The sequence below is a fragment of the Lepidochelys olivacea genome (genome assembly GCF_965140295.1).
Source record: "Lepidochelys olivacea isolate rLepOli2 genome assembly, chromosome: 14".
Lineage (NCBI taxonomy): Eukaryota > Metazoa > Chordata > Testudines > Cheloniidae > Lepidochelys > Lepidochelys olivacea.
In genome coordinates, this window is record NC_140424.1 from 37,989,584 (window position 1) to 38,004,259 (window position 14,676).

Here is a 14,676-nt window from a genome sequence, read left to right on the forward strand (position 1 = left end):
GTCGCCTCGCAGGGCCTGCCGCACAAAGAACTTGTCACCACAGAGGGCAGGAGCTACAGTGTCTCGCGGGCACTTCCGCTTAAATGTCCTTATACCATAGACAGTGAGAGAGGGGGATGGAGCGTCTCGCACGCACTTCCAGTCACGTGCCGGTCTACTCTCGTGCTGGGGAGAGGGGGGTGGGGAGAGAGCGCGGCCGGCGGGCACTTCCGCTCGAAAGACCGCTTCCCTCTCGAGGGGCGAGAGAGCGTCTTGACGCCACTTCCGGTCACATGACCACGTACCGTCGCATGGGGGAGCCCGTCTGTGGGGGATAGATTGTCTCGCAGCCACTTCCGGTGAAGGGGAGGAGGGGAAGAAAAAAAAAAAAAAAAAAAAGCTCGCACACCATAGAGAGCGGTGGCCGGGGAGGGTAGAGCGTCCTTCGCCACACTTGGCTGGCTGGGGCAGCTGTCAGCTGGGCCCCGGGGGAGCAGGAGGCTCCGGGGGCTCAGAGCCCTGAGGGGGGCAGGGCCCAAGTGGGGGGAGGGGGGCAGGGCCCTGAGTGGGGGGCAGGAGCTGGAGGGAGGAGACGGAAGAAGCTCAGGGCCTTGCTGGTGTCTGGGGCAAAGGGAGGCCTAGGATAAGGGGGGGGGAGATCAGGTTCCAGGGGGGCCCTCAAGTTCCGGGGGGGGGCGGCTCAGAGCAGGGCTGGGGGCTCAGGACCGGGGGGGCTCAGGGCAGGGGGCTCAGGACCCCGGGGGGAAGCTGAGGGTGGGGGCTGCAGGCTCTGTTGGTGCAGGGGGTCCATGGCGGTGGCTGGGGAATGCGGCTCCATGGGGGGCCGGGGTGGGCGGCCCAACGCGGTGGAGACGCTGCAGGAGGAGGCCGTCTGCGCCATCTGCCTCGACTACTTCACCGACCCCGTCTCCATTGGCTGCGGCCACAACTTCTGCCGCGTCTGCATCACTCAGCTCTGGGGAGGCGAGGAGGAGGGCGACGGCCAGGCCGCGTATGAGGCCGTGGGGGACGACGTGGGGATGGGCGGCGAGGAGGACGATGTGGATGAGCTGGACGATGATGACAACATAGAGTACAATGAGGAGGAAGAGGGGGATGGGGACAACGGGGCCGAGGAGGAAGACGATATGTGGAGTGAGGAGGATGAGGACACTGATCTATGGGACGACCCAGGGGAGGATGACATGTGGGAGGACGAGGTAGGAGATGAACTTTTCTTCGAGGAGGACGATTACGATGAGGAGGTGATGGAGGAAGAGGATCTGGAGGAGGAAGAAGAAGAGCCGCTGCCACCGCCTCCGCCAGCAGCAGTGGTCACGCGGCCTCGACACCCCACAACCTTCACCTGCCCCCAGTGCCGCAAGACCTTCCCCCAGAGGAACTTCCGGCCCAACCTCCAGCTGGCCAATATGGTGCACATCATCCGACAGATGCACCCACACCCACAGCGACTCGCATCACCGGCTGCTGGGACTTCAGCATCTGGGGGTGCGGCAGGAGTAGCAGGGGAGCTGGAGAAACGAGCTCTGTGTGAGAAACACCAGGAACCCCTCAAGCTCTTCTGCGAGGTGGACGAGCAGGCCATCTGCGTGGTGTGTCGGGAGTCCCGGAGCCATAAGCACCACAGCGTTGTCCCGCTGGAGGAGGTGGTGCAGGATTACAAGGTATGCAGTTGGCAGCGTTGGGTTTGGTAAAGGCTAGCTAGAGGCTGGTGGGTTGTGTTGAGTTGGTTCCTGTCTGATGGTAGTTGAGCATGCATGGATCAGCGTTCACGTCACGTCCATCAGTACCCGGCCCGAGCCAGGGAAGCTAATGGTCCAACCAGCAGACCAAATTCGACTACCCCAGGCACGTTGTGCCTGAAGTTGGGGGCTAGTTGGCTGGGAAGTTTTGGCTTGACCAGGTGGTTTGAATAGGGGAGATCTGCTTCATTTGCAGAGGATTGCGTTGGCAGTGATGGCTTTGGTAAAGCTAGTTAGTGGCTGGAGGTACTGCTTTGCTTCAGTGAGGGAGTTGGGTTCACTTGGTGACTGATGGTGTTGGGGTGGGGGGCATTGAGTGGTTGGCTGGGAGTTGCTGGCTTGATCAGGTGTTCACGCAGCTGGGTGTGGTGACGAGTTGGTTTGATCCGCAATGGGATGGGGTTGGCCGAATTGAGTCATTTGGTAAGGCTGGTCAGAGGCTGCTGGTGTTGGATTGCATTGGGATGGGATAGATGGGAGCTGTTTGGTTGTTTTCCGGCTCCCACAGGTGTGTTTTCTGGGCCCTTCTCAGGTCATAGGCAGCTTACACTGTAAGGCCTCCCTTGTGGGAGGAGCTCTATGCAGGCGTTTCCCGGAGTCAGCGCTGCTGTGAGTAGCTCCTGAGTCCCACTGAGTGAGTGGAGCTGAGAGCAGGGTCTGACCTCTTGATGGGGGATAACAAGCAGCAAGACTGGGAGAGGATCAGACCAATAAGACTATCAGTTACTCAGGCTCAGATCATCACAGGCATTTAGATACTGACTTCAGTGGGACTTAGCCGTCTAAATACCTCTGACACTCTGAACCTCAATTGAAAAGCTTATTTCTGTGATCATTGACTCTTCTGGGCATTGTAGAAAAAGGAAGTCTTTAGAGAGATGCTGTCAGCTTAAAACTCTGCCTGGAAATGTGGCAACTGCTAGTGTCACAAGGGTGATCTGACCTTTTCAATGGTGTGAGCCAGATGCTAGTTCTGGGTCACCTCCACGGTCCCTGTACAGAGGTCATGCTGGGACGAGGACCCCATTCAGCAGAGCGTGCCACCCCCCCCCCCCCTGCTGGCATGACTGCGGTGGGGGCAGGCCCATACAGCCCGGGTGACCCCTTCCAGCTGGAATGCAGGCGGACGACCGTGCAGAGCAATGAGCTCTGGACTGCAGGCTGCAGGGCTCTACCAGGAACCACAGCAGCTAAAGCAGCAGCATGTTGGGCTGACGCTTCCAGCCCAGGCAGCTCTTCCAGTATGGCTGTGCTGCCCCCAGCCCTGCCCACTGGGACGGGCACCAGGCTCACCAGCAGCTGTCCCTGGTTGCGCAAGTCTGTGCAAGTGGCTTGCATGCTCCCAGACAGGAGTACTGTCCACACAGTGGTCTGTATTCCTGGTAGAGCCCTGCAGCTCTGCGGATATCTGCTTTATATCCATGGATATCCGCATCTGCGGATCTAAATTTTGTATCCAGGCAGGGCTCTAACCGTAAGCTTTTTGGGGCAGGGGCTGCCTCTTTGTTCTATTTGTCAGCACCTAGCGCAGTGGTGTCCTGATCCCTGGCTAGAGCTCCTAGGTGCTGCCACTGTTAAAATCATAAATACTTATAAAAGTTACAGCTAACACCCTGGTCCTGCAAAGAGTGACTAGCCCCTGTTGAGTTCAGGGGGGCTACATATCTGTGTAAAATTACCCTCATAAGCATTTGCAGGATCAAGGCCCAATATTCCTGTAAATAGAAGAGATCCAGGGAGGTGTTTTATCTCTTTTCTCAGTTTTTCCTGTTTGCAATGGACAGCACTGTGTGGATTACCAGTTCCATGGCTGGCCCTCTGTATAATTAGTCCATTCCCTGTTTGTTGGGGGACTTTTCCACAGCAACGGGAAAGGAAAAAACAAAACCAGGAAAATGTTATCAAAACATCTGGGTTGAAGCAGAGTAGGGAGAGTTTTTAAACGGACCTCAGACTTGCTTTTTTAACAAGGCTTAAAGTGCGTTTGCAGTGTTTGTTGTAGCTGTGTCGGTCCCAGGATATTAGAGAGACAAGGAGGGTGAGGTCATATCTTTTACTGGGCCAACTTGTGTTCCATCAGAGTGATATAACTGTGATGTAGGTATAGACCTGGCCTACACTAAAAAGTTCAGTCGACCCAGCTACATCGCTCAGGGGTCTGAAAAATCCACCCCCCTGAGCAATGTGGGTAAGCCGACCTGACCCCTGGTGTAGGCAGTGCTCAGTTGATGGAATTCTTCCTTCAACCTAGCTACCTCCTCTGAAGAAGTGGAGGACCTATGCTGACGGGCGAACCCCTCCCATCAGCGTAGGCAGTGTCTACGCCGAAGCGCTGCGCTGGAGCGTTTCAAGTGTAGACAAGCCCTAAGTGCGTGCAACCGCAGCTCAAGTTTCAACCTGTTGCAATGTTACTGTCCCGCCCTCGCCCTCTCTAGTCCTCCAGCAAAACCAGAATAGTTCAGGCTGGAGTCTCTACAGATTTCCTGAGTCTGGATATTGCAGCAGCGCCTGGAAGCTCCAGCTGATGGCAGCCCTGTTGTTCTTGGCTCTGTACGTGCAGGTGGGGGAGTTTCAGAGAGCTTACAGTGTAAACACAGGACAGACCAGGGAAGGATTGTCACGTTTTACACAGGGGGAGCCAAGGCCCAGCGAAATCGAGTGGCTTGCTCTAGGTCACACAGGGACTTTGTGACAGAGCCAGGAATTGACCCCAGGTTTCCTGCTATGCTGCTTCTACCGTTAGACCATGCTGCCTCCTGGTCCATTGAAGCCAGACTAGATGGCCACTCTTGACATTAAAACCCATGAGCCCAGTAAGGGAAAACACATATAGAAAAGACAGATTTGGTGATAAACTTGTCAGGGGTGGGGAGGATGTTTATTGTCTTTTCTTTGTAGATGAAACTCCAGGGCCACCTGGATCCGCTGAAGAAGAAGCTGGATGCGGTTCTGAAACAGAAATCAAGCGAAGAGGAGAAAATTACTGAGCTGAAGGCAGGTGCCAGGCTCCCCCTCCCCACCACCTTTGCTCTCCACCCCGACCAGGGATTGCATGGTTAAGGGGGGTTCTCAACTTGAAGGTCAGGTGATGAGAGGTTATGTCCATCCTGCCCTTCCCATGTTGCCGCATATCTCCTTGGTGTCTCCTCCTCTTCCCTCTCTGCAGCCACTCCTAAGTCTCACCTCCCTTGGGGCTCCTATCTCCTTCCCTATTCCAGCTGCTCAGACATCAGCACTGAAATAGTTAGTGAAGTGTCGTCACTGACCTGTCAGAGCTGATGCCCCAGAAAGGCGGACGGGGAGTTCGCTCTCCTCTGAGCTATTGGTTCAGGCTCTCTGCAGACTCAGGCAGATGTCACTCACGCTCGGCTCACGTTCAGTGGGTTTTCTTGACAACCGCAAGGGCTAGAGCCTTTTTTTTTCTTTTCTTTTTTAATGGAAGCTGAGATACTGGCCAACCAGACCACGTAATGCAGACTGTGGTACAGCAGCAGTGTTGGTAGAGTTAACATGTGACTCGCTTATTGTTTGACAGATGGCTTTTCTAAGTGCCCTAAAATCCACCCACAGACTCAGCTTTTCTTGAAATTTGCTGTGCTGTCTGAGGGTGGTGGGGTAGGGTTAGTGATCAAAATTTGGAGTCATTTGATCGCAGGATTCCTGATACACAGCCTCCCCAAGAGTCATGTGATATCAAAGTCCTCTGGTTCGCCTAAGGCAGTGGTTCCCAAACTTTTTAGTAAGGCGACCCACCAACTGTTTGTTTCTTTTTGTATCCCATCTTCCCTCCTGCTCCCCACTCTCCCAGCCCCATTGCTCTGGCCTTCCAGCCCTGCCCCATTCTGGAGAGGAGAGGGACAGTGAGAGGGCGACCTATCTGGACCCTTCCCATGACCCACAGTTTGGGAAAAATTGATCTGAGAAGGTTTTTTTGCATACTTAAATAAACCATGTGAGCTGGATCCCCGCATATCTGGCATCCCCGTTGTAGATAGCTATACCTTATCTATAGCATGTTGCCAAAGATAACAGTGCCCTGTGTTTCCACATAAACGCCTTCTACGGGTTCTGTAGCTGTGTCTGCACTAGGAAACTTTACTGCAGAGCCCTGCAGGGGGACTATTTTTTTAATCCTGCTCCTGTCCCGCAACATCCACTCATGCATTGTTGCAAAAACTCCTGCTGCAAAAAAAATCCTGCAAGAGAGACAGATTCCACCTTGCTCCTTTGAAAAAATAAAAGTCAGTTAATATATTATAAATGGAATTCAGACACAATTTTTACCACTAAAAGAATAAAATAAATCTTGCTTAAACCATGTTTAAAAAAAAATGCTTTAACTCCTGTTATAATAGACATCAAATCTCTTTCTATCCCTGGCTTAAATTTAAGTCTTAAAACCTTTATTTAAAAAAGAAAAGAAAAACTTGCTTTATGTGGCTGAAATTCTGTTTATAAGAACATAAGAGCGGCCAGACTGGGTCAGACCAAAGGTCCATCTAGCCCAGTATCCTGTCTTCCGACAGTGGCCAATGCCAGGTGCCCCAGAGGAAATGAACAGAACAGGTGATCATCAAGTGATCCATCCCCTGTCACCCATTCCCAGCTTCTGGCAAATTGATGAAAGATTGTTTTCCTGCAAATCACCACCGTCTGGGTTTTTTTGCCCACCCAATCCTGTCTGCAACAAAGTACATTTTACACGCTGTTATGGCAGCGGGTCCTGTAAGACCCGTGGGATCCCAGACCCACTGCAGGGCTCTACCTGGAAGATTCCCACCTAGCCGGAGCCCAGTGCGGATTAGGCTTTGGCAGCCAGACTGAGCTTTGCCATTGTTAGCAGGTTTAACAGGCCAAGAGCTGCCCAGCCTGTTGCTATAAGTAGCTCTGTTGGCCTGGTGTTAGACATGCCCTAGGGGATTTTATCCCACTGCTCTTTGGCAAGGACAGATTATAGTGTTGGCTTCGCTCTGATGACGCTGTCCAAATATTCCCCTGCAGGGGCAGCGATGCCCTAGGACAGGTCATTTAACAGGGGTTGAAGCTGGGACTTTGGGGCCAGCTGCCCAGGCTGGATAAGCAGTGGGTGGCCCAGGCAGGCAGGAGGTGGGGGAGGAGCTGTGTCTAACCCTTCCCCTCCCTGCTCCAGAACAAGATGAAGCTGGAGATCAAGGAGTTCGAGTCGGACTTCGAGCTGCTGCACCAGTTCCTGATCGGGGAACAGGTGCTGCTACTGCACCAGCTGGAGGAGCGCTACGAGGCGCTGCTGGCCCGCCAGAGCAGCAACATAAGCCAGCTGGAGGAGCAGGGCGCCACCCTCGGGCGCCTCATCACTGAGGCTGAGGACAAGAGCAGGCAGGACGGGCTGCAGCTGCTCAAGGTGAGAGCCCCCAGCACACAATCTGATGTCTGACCCCCACACCCTCCCAGCCCTGGTCTGTCACCCCCAGCCCCTTTCCAGATCACCCGACACCCCATTCCGCACCACAAAAGCATCTTTCTCCAGCCAGGGACATCTATTCGAGCCACAGCTCAGCAAGGGACTTGAGGGCAGAGCCGCCCAGAGGGTGACCTTTCCTGGCAACTTCCAAGGTGTTTTGTTCCCCGCTGGAATGAAAACGAAATCTTTGGACCCTTTTCACAGCCTGGGAGAGTGTTTGCATGCAGGGAAGGTTGAGAGGGGGGCGCCGGCTGGCAGGGGGACCAAGCTTCAAGTCTCTGATTTGGGTTATGATCTGGAACAAAAAACGGCCCTGACTCAGAGCAGGGGGACTTGAACCAGTTCTGCTCCCAAGTCCCAGGCCAGCGCTACATTTTCTGTCCCTTTGTCCCCAAGGGACACTTCATTGAAACCGATACATCCCCGGCTTCAAAACAACATGTTCCAGTGAAATTAAATTGCGCCGAAAATGTTCCCTACCCAGCTATACTTAGGGGGAGACTTCCAAGGGCACAGATGGTAACACCCACTGAAAAGCACCTCCCTTAACTCCCCTGTATGCCTTAGGCACATACATCAGGGGTGGTTTTCTAACTTCAAGCATGTGATTAGTCCCCCTGACTGCAATGGGGTCACTCCCACGCTCAAAGCAAGAGAGGTGCTCACAGACCTCGCTGAGTCGTGGCTGATCAAAGTCTTTTATGAGCACAGTGGTGTTTGTCACTGGCTTGTTACTAATCTTTTTCTCTTTTCTTCCCACTCTTCTCAGGACATCAAAGACACCTTCATCAGGTCAGTCCTGGGCTAATTCTGTTGATACACCTGTTGCTACAGGAAGGAAACCGACGGCTTTTAAGAGCGTCCTGTTGTAGAAATATGGAAATACTCCATGATGTCACTTGTTGAAACTGACTAGCTGTGGTTAGCACCGAAGGGTACAGCTCTTCTGTAGTGTGTTTCATCAGTAGATCGCAAAGCACGTTGCGAAGGAGGATAGTCTTATTTTCCCCATCTTACAGATGGGGCAACTGAGGCACGGGAGTGGGGGCGGGAGTGACTTACCTAGCAGGGCAGCAGATCCGGGAATAGAGCCAAGGTCTCCTGAGTTTCGCTAGGAGAGTCTATTCACTAGGCCACACTGCTTCCTCTGCAGACTATAAAGCCAACCAGGACACTGCGTTAAGATCTAAACATCTCTGGTGTCCCCACAATGTAGTTACAGTCATGGCAGTTAGACTTCTGTGCAGCCTAGACTTGAACACACTTGGCTTTCTCTATAATATTTATTTGGATTATCCTAGCACTTGGGAGCCCCAGTCATGGACTGGGCCCCTACTGAGCTAGGCACTGTGCAGTCACAGAACAGAAAGACCCAAAGAGAGTGGAAAGTTACCCCAGAGAACCGTTGATCTTAGGCAGTCGTGTCAGATGAATGGATGTGATGTATTTACTAAGCCCTCGTGACGGGTCCTGAGTTAAGCTTTCATTCTAAACCGGATTCCAGCTGTTGTGGCTGCAAAGAGAAACTCTCAAACATGAACCAAAGTGGTATTGTCTTAGGCCCAGTCTATGCTAGCAAAGGGTTTGCCAGTATAGCTATACTAACAAACCTGCCTAGTGGAGATGCAGTTTCGACAGCAAAAGAGTATAGCTTATTTTGGTTCTCCAAACGAAGTACCAGCACAAGGATTGTTATGCTGAGACTTGGTCTACACCAGGGCTTTTGTCGGTACAGAAATGTCCTCAAAAAAATTGCATCCCTAACTGAACTTCCTATACCAGCCAAAATTTCTAGTGTAGATCGGCCTGAAACAGGTCGGGGGACACCTCTCCCCATTTACATCACGCTGTATTAACTCTGGAATCGAACTATGGTGCTTCAAGGAGCAGTCTTCCAAACAGATTTGGTCATAGTTACCAGCGGGTCACACACGGTCTGAACGTGGTAGACCTGATCCACGGACTGTAGTTAAAGACGTTACTTGTGTGTGCAAACTTCTCTGATCTTAGGTACTGTTAGGTCATTTGTGTTAGAGTTAGAGACCCACTGTGTTGGATGTGGTAGTCGTGCGTAATGAGTAAAGCCGGCCGGAAAATGTTTTATGGAAAATTTCAATACCAGAAAACTCAATTTAGAAGTGCTGCCCCAGTGGCTCATGGGAGTTTAGTTCAGCTGCCTTGTACTCCCCTTCTCCTGTATAGGCTGGAGTTCCTGGTTACATTTCATCTCTCATGATGCAGCACAGTGTCTCCTCTTGGAGAGGGGAGGCAGTACACCATGCTCAGGGACTCTCCCGATGCATCATGGGGCATGTAGTCTGCCTGGGACCCCAGCCAGTAGAGGAGAAGGGAGATATGAGGCAATTGAATTACAACTCCCAGGAGGCCCTGCGGCATTTTAAGTCGAATATTTCGATTATGGGGGTGGTCTCTTTTTGAGTGGAAAAAAATCAAAATCTTCTGCAGAAAGAAAAGAACATTGCTTCGTCAAAAACCTACATTTCTGTTGCAAAAGTGTTTTGACAGAAGATTGTCGGCCCGCCCCCATAGAGAGACTTTCTGCCCTTGGAGCTTACAGTCTAAAGAGACAGAGGAGGGAAACTAACTTGCCCAGGGTCGCCTAGCGAGGCAGTGGCAGAGCTGGGGATAGACCTCAGGTCCCCCGAGACCTGTTCAGTGCTCTGCCCACCACACCCAGCCCTTGACTCACTGCTGTATTCCCTTTGCCAGGTGCGAGAGCGTCAAATTCCAGGAGCCGGAGACTGTGCCGGTAGACGTGGGGAAGAAATACCGCAATTACTTCCTGCAGGACGTGGTGATGAGGAAGATGGAGAAGGTCTTCAGGAAAGTCCCTCAAGGTAAAGGAGAACAGCTTTTTCTTCCCTTGGCTAGTGGACTGGGGAAAGCCAGGACTCTGTTTACGCTGACGTCCTGTGTGTGGTGGAGCTGTACAGAGCTGGCAGCTGTAGCATGAGTTTCTCCCACAGGCTGCTTTCACTGAAGTGCATCAGCACTCGCTCACAACTCTGTCCTGACCTACATCCCCCTGCTGTCCCAGCCCTGGGCTCCCCCAGTGCACACGCCTGCTGGTGCTCCTCTATCCCGACCCACAGCCCTCACCTGCTGTCCCAGCCCTGGGCTTTGCCCCCACAAACTCCAGGCTCTGCCAGTTTCCAGCCATCCCAGCTGCTTGGTTTCCCATGCAGCTCCCTATCTCTAGTGGAAATACCTGTCCTGATGCATCCCAAGACCGCATTAGCTTTTTTCATGGCCATATCACATTGGCGGCTCATAGTCAACCTGTGATCAACCAATACTCTGAGGTCCTTCTCCTTCTCTGTTACTTCCAAGTGATGCATCCCCAGCTGATAACAAAAATTCTTATTAATCCCTAAATGCGTGACCTTGCATTTTTCGCTATTAAATTTCATCCTATTACTCCAGTTTACAAGGTCATCCAGATCCTTCTGTATGATATCCCGGTCCTTCTCTGTATTGGCAATACCTCCCGGCTTTGTGTCATCCGCAAACTTTATTAGCACATTCCCACTTTTCGTGCCAAGGTCAGTAATAAAAAGATTAAATAAAATTAGTCCCAAAACCGATCCCTGATGAACTCCACTAGTAACCTTCTTCCAGCCTGACAGTTCACCTTTAAGTGTGACCCGTTGTAGTCTGCCCTTTAACCAGTTCCTTGTCCACCTTTCAATTTTCATGTTGATCCCCATCTTTTCCAATTTAGCTAATAATTCCACATGTGGAACCATATAAAATGCCTTACTGAAATTGAGGTAAACTAGATCCACTGCATTTCCTTTGTCTGAAAAATCTGTTACCTCCTTAAAGAAGGAGATCAGGTTGGTTTGACATGATCTACCTTTTGTAAAACCACATTGTATTTTGTCCCAATTACCATTGACCTCAATGTCCTTAACTTTCTCCTTCAAAATTTTTTCCAAGACCTTGCATACTACAGATGTCAAATTAACAGGCCTGTAGTTACCCGGATCATGTTTTTTTTTCCTTTCTTAAAAATAGGCACTGTGTTAGCAATTTTCCAGTCATACGGTACAGCCCCTGAGTTTACAGATTCCTTAAAAATTCCTGCTAATGGGCTTGCAATTTTGTATGCCAGTTCCTTTAATATATTTGGATGAAAATTATCTGGGCCCCCCGATTTAGTCCCATTAAGCTGTTCAAGTTTGGCTTCTACCTCGGATGTAGTAATATCTACCTCCATAGCCTCATTCCCATTTGTCATCCTACCATTATCCCTAAACTCCTCATTAAAGACTGAGGCAAAGTATTTGTTTAGGTATTGGGCCATGCCTAGATTATCCTTGACCTCCACTCCATCCTCAGTGTTTAGCGGTCCCACTTCTTCTTTCTTTGTTTTCTTCTTATTTATATGACTATAGAACCTTTCTTGGTTTTAATTCCCTTTGCAAGGTCCAATTCTACATGGCTTTTGGCCTTTCTCACTTTATCCCTACATGTTCTGACCTCAATACGGTAGCTTTCCTTGCTGATCCCTCCCATCTTCCACTCCCTGTATGCTTTTTGCTTATTCTTAATCACCTCTCTGAGATGCTTGCTCATCCAGCTTGGTCTACAACTCCTGGCTATGAATTTTTTCCCCTTTCTTGGGATGCAGGCTTCCGATATCTTCTCCAACTTTGACCTGAAGTAATTCCAGGCCTCCTCCGTCTTTAGAGCCACAAGTTCTTCAGTCCAATCCACTTCCCTAACTGATTTCCTTAATTTTTTAAAGTTAGCATTTTTGAAATCAAAAACCCTAGTCGCAGATCTGTTTTTGTTTATCCTTCCATTTAGTTTAAACTGAATTAGCTCATGATCACTTGAACCAAGATTGTCCCCTACAACCATTTCTTCTGGGAGGTCTTCACTACTCACCAAAACCAAATCTAAAATGGCATCCCCTCTTGTCAGTTCAGTAACTACTTGGTGAAGGAATCCATCAGCTATCGCATCCAGAAAAATGAGCCCTATTATTATTACTAGCACTTGTCCTCCAGTCTATAGCTGTGAAGTTAAAGTCTCCCATGATCACACAATTCCCATTAGTATTTACTTCATTAAAAACATTAAAGAAGTCCCTATCCACTGCGCACACACACAGCGAAAGCCAGTCCCTGCCCCAAAGTGCTCACAGTCTGAATAGACAAGACACGGTGGGAAGGGAAACAGAGGCAATATATTCCCAGCTGACCCTGGGCAAGGGATTCCAGGTGTCCTGACGCTCGGGACAGAACTGAGTTCACCCTAACTCTCCTGACTCTGTGTGGGTCTCTTTCCTTAGCCGACGTGACCCTGGACCCTGACACAGCCCACCCGCACCTGAGCCTGTCCCTGGACCGCCGGAGTGTGAAGCTGGGCGAGCGTCGCCAAGACCTACCCGACAATCCCAAGCGCTTCGACTCCGACTACTGTGTGCTGGGTTCTCAGGGCTTCAGCACAGGGCGCCACTACTGGGAGGTGGAGGTTGGGGGCCGGCGGGGCTGGGCGGTGGGGGCGGCCCGGGAGACAGCCCGGCGGAAGGAGAAGACTGGCGGCCCCTACCAGAAGCGGGAGATCTGGTGTGTGGGCGCCAATGGGAAGAAGTACCAGGCGCTGACGGCCACGGAGCAGACAGCACTGCCCCCTGGGGAGAAGCTCCGGCGCTTTGGGGTCTACCTGGACTACGAGCGGGGCCAGCTGTGCTTCTACAATGCCGAGAACATGGCCCACATCCACACCTTCAATGCCACCTTCCGCGAGCGCATCTTCCCCTTCTTCCGCATCCTGGCCAAGGGCACACGCATCAAGATCTGCACCTGACCCGCTTTCCCGGGCCTCCTCCCCCGCTGGGTCCCTCCCACCATTGCACGGATCCTCCCCACCCTGTCCGGCACCGCACAGAGGCCGGGGGGAGGCCGCCTCAGCCAACCTGACATTCCAAAGCCTGCCTCGTCCCTTTGTGTCACTCTGTTTCAAAAGTGTGAGGGCAGGGGAGGGATTGGTTACGGGGATGACGGGTGGGTTTTCACTCCGCTGTCAGGCGATCCCCCATCCTGTCCGATGCATAACGTGTGAATTGCTCTTGATGCACCACTGTAACCAGCCCCCGACCTCTCCCTCTGCTGTAGGGCCCCGGTGCTCCTGCAAAACCCTCGCTTGTGTCTCTGGGCCGAGCAGGTGGAGGTGAGCGATGTCACGGAAGATCTAGGCCTCAGACCTGGAGAGGGAGCTCTGAGCATCTCCAGAAGCACTAGCCCCCTGCTCTGTCCCATAATGAGTCACGCTCCTATGACTAGCCCCAAGGGACTTGGCCACCTGGATCTCATTGAATTTCCTTTGGCCCTGCTGGAAGAATTCCAGCCATCCAACTTCCCCCCTCCCCCACTTCCTGGTGGCATTTGGAGCTAGCTCCAGACCATCTTTTCTCTTCTTCCACAGGCACAAGACCCCATTGCTCTATGCCCAGTACCATAATGCTGCCTTCCCTTCCCTGCTGGTGTTCAGACCAAGATCCAGCCCTGCAAAAACATTGCTCCCCACCCCACCCCCTTGTGTCCAGCCTCCAGAGCCCAGTGCTTTCCACCCAGAACAGTCCCAGTGTCTGTCCTCTAGTTCTTCCTCTCAATGGTCCTCTTGTCTGCAATTCTTGGTCTTGGTCCCCAGGTCTTCTCCAGAACCATCAGGCACCAGGTCTTCTCTAGAACCATCACACGTGCTTCTGAATCTCTCTTCCCCATTGTCATCACCCTTCGTGGCCCTAGACATTGCATTGATTTGTTGACGTCTGAAACAGCTTGTAGTACCAAGGCAAATGGGGCAACTTCCTCCCTAAGCTGAGATGCTACAAGAGAATCACTGGCGAAAATGTCTGGAGGTGCCAAGAATCATGTGAGATGCTTTCATTGCGAGCCCTGTTCTGGGAATCCTAGGCCGCCTCCAGCACTCTCTGAGGGTTGGGTATTTATTTTAATTGTTCTCTGAGCTGTTTTCCACCCCACCCCACCCCACCCCACCCCGTTGCTGTCCAGTTTCCAGCAACCCATCTCTCTCCCCACTAGAAAGACACTGCCCATACCTGCTGTGTGTTGGGGTTTGGTTGGTTGTTTTTCTGTTGATGTTACAAAGCTAGTTTGAAATATTTTTGGCTAAACCAAGAATTAAATGGAGATTTAGTTTTTTGAAATGTTATAATAATAATAATAATTAATAATAAAGAGAGGATTGTACAGTTTAGTCTCTGCCTCTTCAGTCCGGCCTTGGCTGGAGCTGGTGGAAGGATAAAATCTGAAAAGGGGGTTTTGGAAAGGATGTTGAATTTGTTTCAAAGGCTACAAAAGTAATTCTTCTGCTCTACTCCGCACTGATTAGGCCTCAACTGGAGTATTGTGTCCAGTTCTGGGCACCACATTTCAGGAAAGATGTGGACAAATTGAAGAAAGTCCAGAGAAGAACAACAAAAATGATTAAAGGTCTAGA

At 51.4% G+C, this 14,676-nt stretch overlaps 1 protein-coding gene across 1 annotated transcript; it reads left to right on the forward strand.

Moving 5' to 3' along the window:
- The first annotated feature begins 786 nt into the window (after positions 1-786).
- Positions 787-14,433, forward strand: TRIM41 (tripartite motif containing 41). Its single transcript, XM_084647776.1, has 6 exons — positions 787-1,664; positions 4,641-4,736; positions 6,892-7,122; positions 7,952-7,974; positions 9,913-10,040; positions 12,503-14,433. Exons 1-6 carry the CDS (start codon positions 789-791, stop codon positions 13,018-13,020), a joined length of 1,872 nt encoding a protein of 623 aa, XP_084503902.1. The 5' UTR covers positions 787-788; the 3' UTR covers positions 13,021-14,433.
- The last annotated feature ends 243 nt before the right edge of the window (positions 14,434-14,676 follow it).